General features: G+C 38.7%; 1 protein-coding gene across 7 annotated transcripts in view; it reads right to left on the bottom strand.

Moving 5' to 3' along the window:
• Positions 1–16,990, bottom strand: part of atp11a (ATPase phospholipid transporting 11A) — a 72,518-nt gene that overhangs the window by 9,770 nt on the left and 45,758 nt on the right. The window contains exons 27-32 of one of the 7 annotated variants that reach the window (XR_006358473.1): positions 14,828–14,851; positions 13,536–13,601; positions 13,330–13,433; positions 11,870–12,035; positions 7,089–8,026; positions 3,907–4,016 (exon numbers count right to left, since the gene is read on the bottom strand). Coding sequence is in view for 6 of the 7 variants with exons in the window: in XM_044015872.1 (XP_043871807.1) it covers positions 7,760–8,026; positions 11,870–12,035; positions 13,330–13,433; positions 13,536–13,601; positions 14,828–14,851 (627 nt within the window). In the remaining variant the exon portion in view is untranslated. Of the gene's footprint in view, positions 1–3,906; positions 4,017–6,839; positions 8,027–9,616; positions 10,108–11,455; positions 11,776–11,869; positions 12,036–13,329; positions 13,434–13,535; positions 13,602–14,827; positions 14,852–16,990 lie in introns of those variants that run through there. The other 6 variants (XM_044015902.1, XM_044015872.1, XM_044015879.1 and 3 more) reach the window with 6 other exon arrangements.

Genomic DNA, 16,990 nt, shown 5'->3' on the forward strand with positions numbered 1-16,990 from the left:
GTAATGTATATATCTTGACAATATATTTTTCTCTTGTTTTTATAGTCCTGTTTTATCTCACTGTATTGTTAATTCTATTTGAATTTTTACTGCCTATTCAATTAATATTTTGTACTTTGTGCAGCCAGATTATGTGAATTTCCCTCCTGTTATATCAATAAACTGACTGTTGGTATTTTAAAGTCACCTGTTGCTGATGAAGCTGGATGTTGCACAAACACACAGGTAAGTCTGACTGGTGCCTCTGATTCTTAGACATTTCTCTGCCTCCACCATGTCATTCCAAGGATATGAAGGCTTGATCTATGGATTATTTCCACTGGACTGGGACTGTGAATGATTTATATGATAAGATAACAAAAATAATCTTTATTTTTGTAGTATTTCTCAAAGCAAAATTAGAAATACCATTTTAAAATACATTATATATGCAAAAAAATAAAAATAAAAATATATATACTGTATATACTAGACTTGAGTATAATCTGGAAGTGTGAGTAACATTTATGGGGCTTATTGGGATACATTTTACAATGTATAATTGTCAGTCAGTCATCATCTAACCGCTTTATCCTCCACCAGAGGGTCGCGGGGGGTGCTGTGCCAATCTCAGCTACATCGGGCAATAGGCGGGGTACACCCTGGACAGTTCGCCAGTCCATCGCAGGGCCACACACAGATAGAGACAAACAACCATTCACTCTCACACTCACTCCTATGGTCAATTTAGAGTGTCCAATTTACCTATGCACCCCACGCACACACGGGGAGAACATGCAAACTCCATGCAGAAAGGCCCTTGTTCCAACCGGGGCTCGAACCCGGGTCTTCTCGCTGCAAGGCGAGAGTGCTAACCACTACACCACCGTGTGGCCCCAATGTATAATTGCTTAAATAAAAATAATTTGTTTTTGTATCCTAAAAATAAATCTCTTTAATGTACTGTCGGGCCTTTAGGGCCTTGCTTTATGAAGGCTACCATCCTGCACCATCGCGTTTCTACAGCAGTGAACAAACTGCTGTGCTTAGAAAATGGATGGGTGAGTATACTGTTTGCTACAATCAATTATTATTTATTAAAAAAATTTTTAGAAAAGTGTACAATGAGGTGAGAGATATTCAGCTGTGATACACAACTTTTCATTCTGCTCTTATTCTGAAAAAGACTATGAGTCATACCTTGGGAAACCCAATTTATGGATAGAGGAAGCCACTTTTTCATACTGCATTTGACAATTTTTTTCCCCATGGATTTAACCTCTGACAGTCGTTCCCTAGATATTTCGCCATTCTTGTCAGACTAGCAGGTTTCATCGGCTGCCAGCTGTGGAGGAGATGACGTGGATCAGCACAGATGAGAAGTGAAAAGGATAAATCTATCCAAAACCTCCATTCTAATCTCGTTTACATGCAAAGATGAAGACGGCAGCCCTGAAGCAACTTAAGAGCGAACACAATCTGAGTATCTTTTTTCTTTTTTCACCACAGCTGCTGGCTGACTAAACACATCATGGTCTGACTTCTCCTCATGCAACAACCTCTTTGATTTCATCAACTTTAGGTACCTTAGATTTGGCAAGTACACATCAGAAACACTCTGCTGCCTCCCTGTGGTTGGTGCATGAAGTGCAAGCATAGATGAACCAAGACACATGTTCCCTCATCTTTTATATTTCTGGCTTTATTTGTGAGCAAATATACAGATGTTTGATGTCCATAGCTACACAAAGATTGGCAAAAAAAAAAAGTACATTTTTAATATGACTCTGTTAGAAACTGTATACAAAAAGACCCCAAAACTGTACATGTGTATACATGTATATATACATATATATGTGTATATACATGTATATACATACTGTGTGTGTATATGTGCATACTTATATATGTATACTGTATGTGTGTGTACAGTGGTTATAGTTACTACTGGTTATGTGTTACACAGAACACGACACAATAATACATGATAAAAGAGACACAATTACATTCTGTTTAAAGGCTGTCAGTTTCTTGAAACACCAGGACAGTTGAGACCTTAAATGCACCATTTAATGGCTTTGAAGGTCTTTCTACAGCAAAGTGTCAATCACTGGACGAGACGTTTCAGTGCAAGGTGAGCAAACGCCATGGAAATCTCTTTTTCTACAATACGTACAAACACAGGTGTCCAGTGTTGTTCTGTCAGGAGCCAGTGTGGCTGTTGCTTATTAATGCTTAAAAAGACAAATAAGTCAAAAAATTCTCCAGGAAATGAGCTCTAACAAAAAGAAAACCTCAAGTAACTGGATATTTTAGTGAGTATACTCATTCAGTTGTCCTACAGTTTCATGACCGGCATATACCCGAGTGTCTGAGCTCACAGGAAGAGGAGGACGTACAGCATTTACCAACATTTATCAGCGAACTCTGGATTTCTCTCCGCAAAGAAAATGTTCCCCTCAACCATTAAGAAAATGTTTCATATATATTTTATTCAATAAATAAACGGATGCTTGGTGATCAAAAAAGGTTATCTGAGTAAGATTTCTTTGGGAAACAGATTTTTTTTTTTAAGAAGAAAATAGCCAGAATTCTGAGATAGAAGTCTCCTCTGAAGTAAGAAGAAAAGGTAAGAATTAAGTTTTTCTCAGAATTCTCAAGACATTGACATCAATCAAGACATTACTTTCCATCAAAAGAATAGAATAAAATAAAACAACATTCAATACCTGGCTAAGTAAACATGCTTTTTTTTGCTTTCAGAATATACAGAATTCTGAGTTGTTGTGTGTTCCAGTCAAAATTCTGTTTTTTCTATACGTTTAATCTCAGACTTTTATTTCTGAACTGAACTGAAATAAAAGTCTGAATTGTGAGATGAAAGTCTAATCTTAACTTCTAATCTTAACTTCTAAGATTAAAGTTAGAATTCTGGCCTTTTCATTGTTTTAACAACGTACTGCCCTAATTGGCTTCTGTGTTAAATACTGGCATGGTAATGGTTGTAGAAAAAGAACAGGATCTTTGATTATGTTTACATTGATAATCCTGACCATGCTAAAGGGCCAGTTCACACAAACTACAAATCAAAAATACATGCTGACAGTATCTGTTAAGTTAGAGTATAAGTTTGGAGATATAAATCTCTAAGATTGTATCAGTATCTTATACCCTCAGATACAAGGTTGTGCTTTTTTCCTGTTGTATTTTAGCTGAACTGATCCTTAAATTAACAAATCACAAATATAGAGTAGAGACAAAGAAAAACATACACAGAATATTGAAAGAAACAAAAGAACACCAGCTGATCAATGAATCAGTTCATGCTCAGGTTTTCCATGTTTTTAAAGGTCCAGTGCATACAGATTTAAATGATACCAATGTTTCTGACAGTATGAATTGTTGCTTTGCATTACTCCAGAATGAGCCTTTAAATGTATGTCAGGAGCTGGGTCAGCTCAGTGGAAGCTGCCATTTTGGACCATGTTTTTACAGAAGACATCAATGTACAAACTAAACATCATTAGACTTTTGATGCTAACTGAAGGTCTACATAGGTTCAACAACACACTTAGAGGAAAAGGGTGAGGTGAGGGACATTCAGCTGCAACATGAACCTGCAACAATACATTGCTAAAATGTACACACTGCACCTTTAAAATGTAAATGAATGAACACCTGATAGCTTGAGTGAGACTTTCCTTCACTCTTAATGTAGTAACAGGGACATTTGATTGAAAACAGTAAAACAGCATTTCAGAGATGAATGCCCTCCTGGACATTATAAAACAATTTGAATAAAACAATATAGATATTAAACAATAGTTCAGTTTTCGTTCTGTGTTATTTTGTTGATTGATGGTCATATTTCAGAGCTGCATTTGTTCAGAACGAGCATTCTTAGACAGTAGAATTGTTTTGTTTTTGTTTTTACATTCACATTCACATTGTTTTTTCTCACGTATCCATTCACACTGACTCTCTTCATCCAAATATCAGTGCCATCACCTGCAGTGCCTTTCCATCCCAAACGCTTACTATTAGTCACACAAAAAGCAAGCAAAAACATGTCAGCTACAAGTTTCTCTCGCAACAACGAGGCTTTGGTACATTAAAAAAAGTGACATCATCAATTTGGGATGTGGACGGATGGAAGGACAGACTAACAGAGGAGACGAGAGGGTGATGATGAGGCAGAAAACATTCACATCACTTCAGCAGAGGGAGAGTAAGGGGGAGGTAGAAAGAGAGAGAAAGAGATGGCTTGAAAGAAAGATGGAGATGGTAAGTGCAAAGAGGACAATTAAAGACTGTTAAAGGCTATTTGCATTACACTCATAAGAATGTGACAAGCATGAACACTCACTAACCACAAAACTAAAATAAATCTATATTTGACAGCGAGATCTGTGTGAGTATGAATATATGATTGATGTATGATTTCCATCTATCTATGCTGAAGAGGATCCATTCACACACAATTCTAGGGCTCCAACTAATGATTATTTTCATAATCGATTAACTCATTTGTTGTTTGATCCCTGAAATGTCACAAAATGTTGTAAAATGCTGGTATCTGTTTCCCAAACCTCAAAAAAAAAAATAGTTTTCTCCACAAACCAAAATTATTCAGGTTTAATAATGTTTTGGTTAGAAACCATACAATACTTATATTTAGAAAGCTGTAAAATCAGCTGTTGTCAAAATAATTACTGTTTTTTTGGAGTCAGTTAGACTTCCCTTTCTCACCAAGAACTGTAAATTTCACATCACGTCATTGTTTGAAAAGTTTAAAAGGAATTCATTTCTACTTTTGATTCACTACATTTCATTAGGTTTTGTCATTGGTTGGTACATTCCTGTAACTGTGAAGATGAGTTAATTTTATACTATTACTTTTCAAAGCTGTTTTTGTAGACGATCATTTTTAGAAGTTGTGCTAGTTTTGTGTTTTGTTTTGTTCTTTTTTGAAGGACGTCCTCTGCATAAACCTGTGGCTTCTTCACCGATCCTGACATGTTTTCCTATTTTCCATCTGGATTTTATGCTATTTATATTTTAAAAATAAATACATAAATAAATAAATGAAACTACTCTTGCTTGTGTAGCAGCTTTTTTCTTCTTCCTTTTTTAATATGAAAATAAGTTCACAAAGCAGATATAATAATATAATATCAATGTGGCAGACATGTGCATCCATCAATCACACGCTCTCTTAACAAGGTGTCCTGTTATGTAATATGATATATATTTGTGTCTTAATTTAAGTTTAATTGTTTTCCCCCAATTTCCAATGCAGTGATTTTGAAGTATGGGACTAACACTGAATATCAACTCATCTCTAGTGAAGACCTGGGTGGATGTACAGTGAATGTGCTCGCTTTAATAAATGCTTGTATGACCAATGAGTGAATCTCATCAATAATGTTAAGTATTGATTTAAGGCATCAGTTTAACCCTGAGCACTTGACAGAACCCTTCTTTTCTTGACAGAAGTCTTCTTTTCTTTGGTTCATAAAATATCTGCCTTATTAAATAATAAGGCATTAACAAACATCTAGCTCTACTAAATTAAAACAATAAGGCATATTAAAAAAAACATAGCTTTTTCTCTCAGCGTTATAGATAAATATGAGATCTATTAAAGTGCTTCTTGAAAATAAGGAAGCAGAGATAAATAGAAAACATCGCCTGATTGTAGGCCTGGCAGATTATTTGGGCATTTTACTGGTTATTTGTATCTGCAGGTACCATGGCAGTCTCTTACTGCTTAATAAAATCCATTATCAAATGTCCATATAAAGGAGATTTAAATTTTTACTGTAAATGCATACAGTTTGGTTATCTGCCTCATTAACTAGTTATAATTGGTATCCATATCGGCCCTGAAAACCGATTTTTGTCGACCTCTAGTACACACTAACATAACTAGCTATCAGACAGACACACACACACACACATCTAATACACTAAACACTCTACACTTTCTACGAGGGAATGAAGCCAGTTATTAAGACTTCTGATACAAACAGGAGAAAAGACCATCTTAGATCCACGTTTCCAAAACTAATGCTGCGTTCCATTTACATCGGAAGTCAAAGGTGACAGTGAGTGACATCATATCACCCCCCAGTTGAGAACTCCAAAACACAAATGTATCTCAGCTAGCCATTGTTAGCAGTACCATTCGAAACCAGCACTATACAAAGAGTGTAGCAACATGTCCACTGTTAAAAACAGTGAAACAGTACTAAAGTATGTAGGGCTGGGCAATATATGGATATTATTTCTACGTATATCTATATCCTGACATGCGACAAGATATGATCTTGGACTTAGGATATCATAATATCATGAAAAGGTATCTGTGATGACTTTTCCTCCTATTAAAGGCTGTTGTATTGATAGTCACCATATTTATTATATTGAATACATTTGAGAAATTAACTAAAAATAGAAAAAAAAAGTCACTTAATAACACTTTTCATTTGTGTTAAAGCAGAATTTGACCATAGGCAATTTGATTGTTTCTAATAACCTTAATTTAACATTAAATCACAGAAGAATAAAGCAGGTATCGTCTGAAATGAAAGGTAATAACTATATTTAAAGCATTAAATACAGTTATTAGCTAGTTAGATATTTTATTTTAGAGTGTATTTACAGTGTATTGTCACTCTCCCTCACAAAAGAAAACTTTTCATGAGCCCAGAGAAACCGCCTGTGTGCAGCTTTATATTTATCTCCTATAACGGGATAAGTCATATTAAAGCCCTACTGCCCAGCCTTACCTTTAAGCTTGATAGAAATATTGATTTGATTTATATCAGCATACATATATATATATATATATATATATATATATATATATATATATATATATATATATATATATATATATTTATATGTATAGATATCGAATTATACAATAAAGTATATCATGATAAAAAAATTTCCCATATCACCCAGCCCTAGTACTATGTGTGTGACCGAGTCACTGTGAAAGAAATATGACAGAAGCCACCTTTGCTCCGAGTTCTGAGTACAAATGGAACGCACTATAACATTTCACTTGTCTAGTTCGCTAGTCTACTGCAGCCCCTCCTTACATCGCTGTAAGATCTCACTCCAGAGTCCTATGGAGTATTTCTGAATAATAAGTTTGCACACAGGCAACACCAGTTAGTCCTAGAAAGAGAACAATCACACAAGGTGGAAAGGACAGGAAGACAGAGGGAGGGCAGGAGTTGAAGAAAAGAAAATGGTTAGAAAAAAAAAGTGTGCTGAGAAAGATACTGTCATCATTATCATCATCATCATCATCATCATACCACTCACAATACATATCATATCATTTCAATACTATTTTTGTATATATATACTGTAGGTCATATGAATCTTACTAAATGAGAGAAAAGTACACTCCACTGCCAGCTATAAGAGGCAGAAATAATTATGTAAAGGGCTAGTGCACATATTTTCAGTCTGAAGCTCTTGAGTTGCTTGTTGCTGTGACATCAGTAGACTGAGCCTTTATTTTGCTGTGGTCCAGTGGGTGAGTGTTTCCAAAATGTTCCCACACTTGGCTGCTGACGTGTGAGATGTTTTAAAAGGTAATTCTACAGTCACTGATCAGGTACTTTTTTGATGATATTGCATCAATGCTCTTCTAGCAATCTGGTCCACCTCTGGACCAATTTTCTTATATTACTAATTTGTTCAATTCAGTTCCAAATGAATATCAATGTATCTGATATCATTGATAAAGAATAACTATAAACTAGACTGAAGTTTCAGGCCCCATCCGATTATAGCTTTGGCCCTCCCTGGAGCCATCAGCGAATTGGAGGAGAGGGGTGAAGGTGTAGTAGTCCTGTGTTCTTTGCCAGCGTGTGAACATGAGTTTCTTTTTTATAGGTTCAGACCTTCTAGGGTTTTGGGCGATCCTTTGGTTTCCTCGCTGGTGGCCACCAGCCTTGGATGGAGTAAGGAGAGACGACAGGGGGGTGAACTCAGACAGGTGGCCCTTATAAAGTCTGTCAGCATTCTGTATAAGGGTGAAGAGAGAGGCAAAGGACGCACAAAGGGAGAAAGAAGAGTGTGTGACATGTTAGTTTGTAGCGCACTGTGGTGAGCTCATAAAGAGCATGGAAAGGAGTTATTACAGCTGGCCAAATTTAACATCTAAGGACACATATTTTTATATAATCAAGTCTTATCCAATAGAGCTCCAGACATCACGTGACTCAGTTTGCTAACATGGCAGGTAAAGATGTAGCGAAAATGACCGGTATGTTACTGGATTCAACCTGTCAGAGATCATTGCACACTTAAAATACACAGAGATTGACCAATATGAATATATCTGATCTGTATAATGCTTTTTATGAGTTTGGAAAAACCCAGACAGGACAATAATCCAGACCTGCAGTATCCTGATTTTATCTTCAACGTCTTGAAAAAGTTCCCTTCATTTTAATCCAAGAGCTAACCATGAAATACGGTATGTTGCTTTTGGGTTCCCACCACTCTGTCTTCTTCTGCTCGCTGTGAACACATTAATAGCAGCATTTCACCTGTCTCTCTCGATCTGTGACCTGTGTAAAATGCTCTCCCGTCAACATGACTGTTTTGGCACAGCATCTATCCACGATCTTCACCTTTGTGATGAAAACAGCAGGCGAAAAGATGAGTTGTCTGACATATTGCTTGATTTCTGTTGAGTACATAGGTGAACAGTATCATTGTTCGCCACGTTACTGCTATTGCATGACTGGAGCTCTATAAGATATAGTTTTCTAAAATTAGTGTGGAAGAGCCTGATCCCTCCAAATCTCTGGGGAAAACCTGGAAGTATTAGTTTTATACATACTGTATTTCTTCAGCTGTGCAATTTCAATTAGCCATGCACTGTACAGTACCACTGTATGCTTGAGAGCAGTAATTCCCACAACACAGGGTCATGACCCACAAATTGGTCGCTGGAAATTTGCATCACATTTGCAGAATCTTTCCAAATGTTTATGTTCAGATTGATGTGCACATGTTGCCAACATGCATACAATTTAATTTACCAAGCATCTCTTGGAAATGATTATTGGCATCTTTAAGAAGTTTGGGAAATGCTGGTTCAGTGGGCTGTCAGTAAATATGTGATTACTCTTCCTTCAATGTAACTGGCCAGTTGTAAATGTCATTGCTTTTTTTGACGTATTATGAAACCCAAGCACATGTGAATAATGCACCATGTAACACCACAAGCATGATTCTATACTAAAAAAACATGCAAATGAGACAAATGAATTCATCACCATGCAAGAGAGCCATTTCCCACGGTAAGTAAACCTCTGTGATACTGATAGATGTCACTAGAGGGCACCAGAGTTCCATATGAATGGATATCTAATAGGACTGAAATGCATGATACCATACCTGGAGAAGATTCGACCCTCACACAGCCAAACAAATAAACACACTGCAACTCATGTGTTAGTTAACCCCATCACAGCAGGACATTAAAATCACCCACCCACCACTTTCCACTCCAACCATTTATATACACACACATACACACACTGTGCTCGGGTGTGTGGTTTACCATGTTGAAGCCCTCTAGGTTTCTGTGACAGCTACTCCATCTAGTAACGAGTCAGAACTCTGGTAGACCAGCGCCCTGTCAAATTCTTTTTTATCCCTCACACTCTGTGGACACACACACACACAAACACACACACACACACACACACGACCAGGTCACACACAGAAATACACATATTCTGACTTCAGTATCCAACGAAAAGCAATTATAAAAGCCAAGAAAAAATTATACAGGCCATGTCTCACTGGACACTTGTTGGATTTGCACTCAGGGCTGTTTACTCTGCCTGTGTAAATCCAGACATAGATGCACATACATGCACTGGCATGCAATCAGACTATTAATGCAAACACATTGGGAGGCAGAAAGTAACAGGATCACGAAATCAAGGACGTTACATAAGTGAGAGAGGGGAGGGAAAAGACAGAGGGGTCACCTCCAGAGGGGCTGGGTTAGAAACTGATTCTGCTGGAGGTCTGAGACAGCATGAAGATGGTGGAGGGCTCGGAGGCCAGGCACCGACGCTTAGACTGCCATGGAGGAGAACCAGATGGTGGAAAACAGCAGGAGAGAGGAGGATGAGGAAATTGGGAATAGGGAGGCAAGGGGGAGAAGTTAAAATTCTGAAGATGATTATAATCCATCAAACATGCCATATGGTCAATATGCCATTTGATTAGTTCTGAAATATACACAATGAACAGAGGTCTCAAACTTGAGGCCTGTGGGCCCCCAGTCGATTTCATGTGGCCCACCACATAATATCATATTATAATGAAAACATGGCTGCAGCCTCCTCTTCTTCCAGTCTGCTGAAGGCATGTGATGCTGCTTTCCAGACAGGGGACCAAGGCACCTACAGAGCAGCCATGTCCAAATGAAGGAAAGTCATCAAGAATGCGAAGTGCTGCAACGGGAAGCGTATAGAAGAGCACTTAAACAACGCTGACATCAAAACCATCACAATCTATGCAGACAATAACACCAGCCCACAACACAAAGCAAGCTCATCTCTCCCCGAGGACCTGAATTGCTTATTTGCCAGGTTTGATTGCAGGGATCAACAAAACACCACAATGTTGACACAGCAGAAACCCCCGCCAAGTGCACTGGTGCTGAGACCCCATGAGGTGAGACAGATCCTGAACCGCAACAATCCACGCAAAGCCACTGGGCCTAACAGTGTACCAGGGCAGGCCTTGCACAGGCAATTGTCCCAAAATGTCTCAATCATCCCAGTGCCAAAACAAATTGTGATCAGGTACCGACTACAGGCCATTGGCTCTGAGACCGGTAGTGATGAAGTGCTTTGAATACTTGTTCCATCAAACATAAAAAACAATATTCCACCCTCTTTACACTAATATCAGTTTGCCTACAGAGCAAAAAGATCAACCGAGGAGGCAGTGTCAGTGGCTTTCCATACTGCCCTGACTCACTTGGACCAACGTGGCTATTTTATGCAGATGCTATTCGTTGACTATAGCTCTGCCTTCAATACCATTCTCCACATACACTGTCCACAAAGCTTAATCTTCTCGGCCTCAACATACACCTGTGCAACTGGGCTCACGACTTCCTCAGGCAGGTCACAGACAGGGGGAAGCAGATCCCCCCATCACACTGAACATGGGGGCACAACAGGGATTTGTGTTGAGCCCCCTTCTCTTCTCCCACTACACGCACAACTGCAAACCCTCCCATGAGTCAAACACCATCATAACATTTGCAGATGACACCACCGTCGAGCTGGAATAACAACCTGATCCTCAATGTGGCTAAGACAAAGGAGATGATCCTGGATGTCTTTGAATGTAGAATTATATATATATATATATATATATATATATATATATATAATTCTACATTCAAAGATGAAAAGATGGAGAAGTATATGCAGAAATTGATGCATTCACTGCAATAACTAGATTTTGGGAAGGAAAAAGGATTTCTCGACTCTGAGAAAACATGATAATTTGAAAATACTACTGGTATTTTAAGAAACCAAATCTTGCTACCAATGCAAATTGGTAAATAATAGATTTAATAAAATAGGAATCAAGACATTATTCTTAGATAGTAATAAACACTAATATACTGGTCTTACTTAATAATAAAGGAGCACTGCACAAAAAAGACAGAGGAGATTTGCGACTTACATCCAACAGAACAGGAACAAATCCAAAACCAGCATACATCTGCTGACCCACATCAATTAGACATTAGTGCTCAAAAGTGGTAAATGTACACAAGTAATTATGTAATTGTTTTTACATATTATTATGTACCCACCTGTATGCGTTCAGTGGTGGTTGGCCACAGTGCCCTCCAGATCACCTTCTTCACCACATCTGGCAGCAAACTGGCTGTTATCAGCAGAATTATACTCAGCCAGGCCGGACCACTGGACAACATCTGCATGAAAACATAATACATCCTCTGATAGTTGAGGAAAGGCCTGGAGGAGAGGAGAGGAGAGGAGAGGAGAGATGAGGAATTTGGTTTTCAAAGCCCCTTTATTGACTCACTTCAAGGGGGAAAAAAGTCACTCAACACAAGTTAAATTCCACAGGAAACAAAACCTTAGAAATTTAAAAAGAACTGCCATTCACTCCCCACAGAACATAAACACCACCAATGCCCATGTGCAACAAAAACTCTCAACATTGTTCATCTTTAAATAGTGTGTTCCACTCTTAGTCTGGATTGAACCAGAACAGGCACTGGCTCAACAGCACCAGCATCCTGTTCCTGGATCTTTGAAGCAGTGCTTCATAAAAAACAAAATTGCTTGCTGACAGGCCACAGGGAGAAACCCTGTTCTGAAACATTCCAAAAGAACTTCATGCAGAAGTGTCTGTAGAGAGACCACCAATCCCCGGTGCCCGCACTGAAGCCATCTGTCAGCTCTTCCTGCGTTTGCTCGCATTCCAGAGTGGCCTTCTCTGGCTGAGCTGAGGAAGTCTTTCTAACAGTTCATTATGACATTCTATGCTGCATGGTTCAGTCCCAAAAAGATGTGTATGAAGTCTTTCACATAGCATTATCTGATCAAATTGCCACAAGCCTTGTGTTCTTTTTAATATCATTAACTCTGTTCTTAATATTCCCCAATGTATCAACATGGATGGAGTTTTTCATTGATAATGTTCAGTGACCAGAGCCCTCATCTCACCTCCTTGATAAAACCCGTCAATCTTGGCCCACTGCTCTGCTGTCTTTGACCAGTTTGAGACTTCTTGTCTCTCTTTTTTTAGTCCGGTTGTTTGGCCTCTAATGTGGTACCTCAAAAGTTCAAACATGTGGTTGTGCAACCACTGATTAAGAAACCAGGTCTGGACCCCACAGATCTCTATAATTAGACATGTGACATGTGTTTTTTATATATATATTTTAATAAGTATATTAGTAATAGTATATTTGCTTATTTTATGTTATTTTAATGTTACTGTACAGCACTTTGTGTTCTATTAATAAAGTGGATTGGACAGATAGTTTTGCCTGTTGTGATTAATAGTTGTATCCATATAGCTCATTACTGTGTATGCTCAGTGTCAATATGTGATCTTGGAATTTATTGATATTGCCCAGCCCTACCTTGATAGATGATTTACAGGAGCAGAACTTTTTTTAATGATCTACTGTATATAGATATATAGTTTGTAGATATATTTTTTTCTTAAGTACATGATTTTGTGTTTGTCTCTTTGTCTGAAAAAAATAGTTTTAACGAAACATAGACATTTGTTTACCAGATTATTCCTCCCCACAGCAAAGAGAAGACCACAAAGAAAATCAAAGAGCCCCAGATGACAAAATGGTTGATCCAAGTCCAGTAGTGAGTATCTAGAGCCAACTGCAAGAGAAATACAAGACCTGTTAATACCTCTCCTTCATATACCATTGAGCTTTAATGTTGTCTTACTCAAGCAACTGCATGTCCTGTTAATATGTTTACCTTAAATGTAACCGTGAAGACTAAAACAGTGAAGACCAGTGTCCCAAAGGTCCAGTTTCCAAACATCTATAGAAGCAAATTACAACAGCTGCTGTTAGCTCAACATTTCACACCACAGATTCATGTAAACACACAGTGTGGTCACTGTATAATGTCACACAATCAGCAGGAAACTGTTCGAAAACATTTTAAATATCTGGATTTAAGATGTGACACAACTGGGATTCAAACTCAGGGATTCACAGGTAACTGTACTTGTATCATCCAAGTGCAATTATTAATTAAGTATTCAATAAGGAATCAATCAATCAAACAGATGGCAGGGACTCGGGTGTAGCAGAGATCATCACATGATATGATGAAAGGGAGACATGAGATGTCTTGAAATGTGTGACATGTGACTTGTTTTTAGATCCTCTCCTCCACACTCTCATCACATACATCTTCAAGGCAGGACTACAATCAATCCTAGCCAATGTGGTTCAGTTCTGACCTTGCATAGTGCAGTTATAACTGTTTTGTGTTTTTTGGCGAGTCATCTTCGCCTACACCGTGTGACGATACGTGAAGCTGATGGCATTAAATCTGTAATAAAGTTTGTTCAAATACAGCATGTGTGAAATTGCCAAAAACTCAACCCAATCTCCGTTCAATCCAAAATGGCCACACTCCCATTGGGCCATTGGTCCACATTTAGTTTTTTGTGTGTTCCAACTAGGACTGTATCTAACAATTATTTTCATAATCAATTAATCTGTTTATTATTTTTAAGTAATCATTTGGTCCATACAATTTTGAGAAATCTTGGCCCGTGTTTTTCAATCCTCAAAATGATGGTGTTGCTCTCAAATGTCTTCTTTTGTCTTTGTCCACATATCCAAATTGTTCATAAAATATTCACATTTAAGAAGCTGTTATAATCATAAAACATTTATGAAGGTCTATGACCAAAACTTTGCAACAATAAAATATTTTTTGCAGAGTTTCCATGCTACGCAAAGATAGTGAGGACCAGCCAAATTGTCCACACTTTCACAATGTCCTTACACTACCTTACAAATATGTAAGTACACACACAGACATGATGCTAAGGTGTTGTGAGTATGGTTTTAGGAAAAAGCAGGACACTACACTTGTATCAACAGCAGGCACTGCAGGCTGAACTAATGGGGACAAGATGATGAGTGAACAGGTGATGGTTGTTTCTTTTTCAGGTCATGTGACGGGATGAAACAGTGAAGTGCAAAGTGAAACTAAGGGGACAGATGACAGAGAGACAGGGACAGGCTTACCATCTGTGTGTTGGTTGTCATTAGCTGGGAGGAAAAAAGAGAAGCGATAAAAAAGAAAAAGCAACACAAAGGTAAGAGAAGAGAAGGAAGAAGAGGAGGAAGGCCAGCAGAAAAAAAAATCATAATAAAACAAACACCAGTTTTGTAGCTGGAGAAAGAAACATAAAAATTAGATGCAAAAATGAAATTCAGCAACTGAAAGGAGTCAACAACTTTTCTGGAGTCTTAAAAACAAAAGAACACAATCTGAGGGCACGGAGGAACAGTGGAAAACCTGTCATGCTGTCATAAATGGAAAAATATGTGTCGTTTAATTCATATAAAAATGTCATAGGCATAAGACCAAAGGAATTCCAACATTTTCAGCTGAAAACACAGTAATTGAGTAAATCCGTCAGTTACAGGGCAGAAAAGGTACCAGTCATTTTTCTGCATTACTTGAATTATCTGGTATAGAGCTACAGATGGGAGCCTAAGATGCAGCAAAAATTAACGGGACTGGTGCTGGATATAACCTGTCAGAGTTCACAGCACACGTTACTGTAAATGCATGGAGATTGGCCGATATATCACAAAACTAGTCTAAATAGTCTGAATATATATCTGATCATTATATTGCTTTTTATGCAGTTAGAAACAGCCAGCAGCAACAACAGCAAGATTCAGTCCTGTAGTATCCTGACATCTTCAACTTCCTGATTAACTTCCCTTCAACTTACTCCAGAGAGTTCAAAGTTTATAAGTTTAAGAGCCTGGAAGGAATCAAATGTACACAATGTGTTTTTGTGACAAGGGCACTTCCTGTTTCAGCCGACCTACTTCCTGTGTGAAGGTCATGTCTTGCAGATGGTTCAGGGCGGGCCTTTGGTACAACATATCAATTTTGGAGCCGATTGGTCAACGTACGGGCAAGTGACAGGGCACTTCCTGTTTCTGGTGACCTACTTCCTGTGTGCAGGTCATGGCTTGCAAACATGTTCAGGGCAGGCCCTTGGTCTCACATATCAAGTTTGGTCAATGTTTGTTGAAGTTAAAGGACACTTCCTGTTTCAAACAATCTACTTCCTGTGTGCAGGTGATGTCTTGCAGATGTGTTCAGGGCGGGCCCATGGTCTCACATATAAAGTTTTGAGCCAATCAGTCAATATGTGGGCGAGTTACAGGGCACTTCCTGGTTAGCGGCGAAACGCATAATTGAAAATGGCCGACATCGCGTTGGGGTCAAGTTTGCATTCGTAGACGTGTTCAGGGGTGTGTAGTTTCGTGTGGATAGGCCAAATTATGGCAAAGTTATAGCGCACTTCCTGTTTCTTGGCAAGTCGTTGAAATTCACCAAAATTCCAATGGCTGCCGTGGCCATGCCCTTTTGAATCTGCGAAGGTTTCTGATAACTTTTGATCTTGGATGGGTTTAGGCGACTGCTGGCCAATTGTGCTACAAAAGTGTAGAGGAGGACAGTGGGCTGACGGAGGTGATTCTAATTGCTTCAGGGACAGTAAGAGGGCACCCAAAGTGTGCCTGCTTGAGCAAGCTGCCAACGTTACTCTTAATGGTAACTAGTGTTGTACCGATACCGATACTAGTATCGGAAGGGGCCCGATACGGCACTAAAATGCTGACATCGGTATCGGCGAGTACTAGCAAATAACGCGCTGATGCCATTTACCGATGCTAGTATGGAACTTTGAACGCAGCGCCTTGTGGCTTCTCTCGCCCGACACTCACTGCTGTGTGATCACATGTGTTCAGTGCGGCAGCTATCGCTATTGGCCCGCTCCGCCAATGGTTGCGGGCCAATAGCAGCTCTTAACCAATGGCGGGGCAGGTTTTTCATGTTGAGGAAAAACAAACCAGCGTGCCACGGGAGAGAAAATGTCGGCGATATTTCAACATAGAAACTCCAGCAAGTACAACAGCTACATGCAAGACTTGAGGTCTGAAAGCTGCGAGAGGTGGAACTAAAACCATCACTTTCAATACCTCGAACCTGATAAAATATTTGTGAACGAAACATGTGAACGAACACAAAGAGTTTGAGGCGGCGACAACTGTGAGCAAGATAATACGTCACAGAGACGGCTGTCCCTGGACTCAAAAAGAAGATGACAGAGCATGTTTCAAGGAAGCTAGAAAAGGTGCAGGCCATAAACTTTACTACTGATA

The sequence above is a fragment of the Solea senegalensis genome, linkage group LG2, assembly GCF_019176455.1.
Source record: "Solea senegalensis isolate Sse05_10M linkage group LG2, IFAPA_SoseM_1, whole genome shotgun sequence".
Taxonomy (NCBI): domain Eukaryota; kingdom Metazoa; phylum Chordata; class Actinopteri; order Pleuronectiformes; family Soleidae; genus Solea; species Solea senegalensis.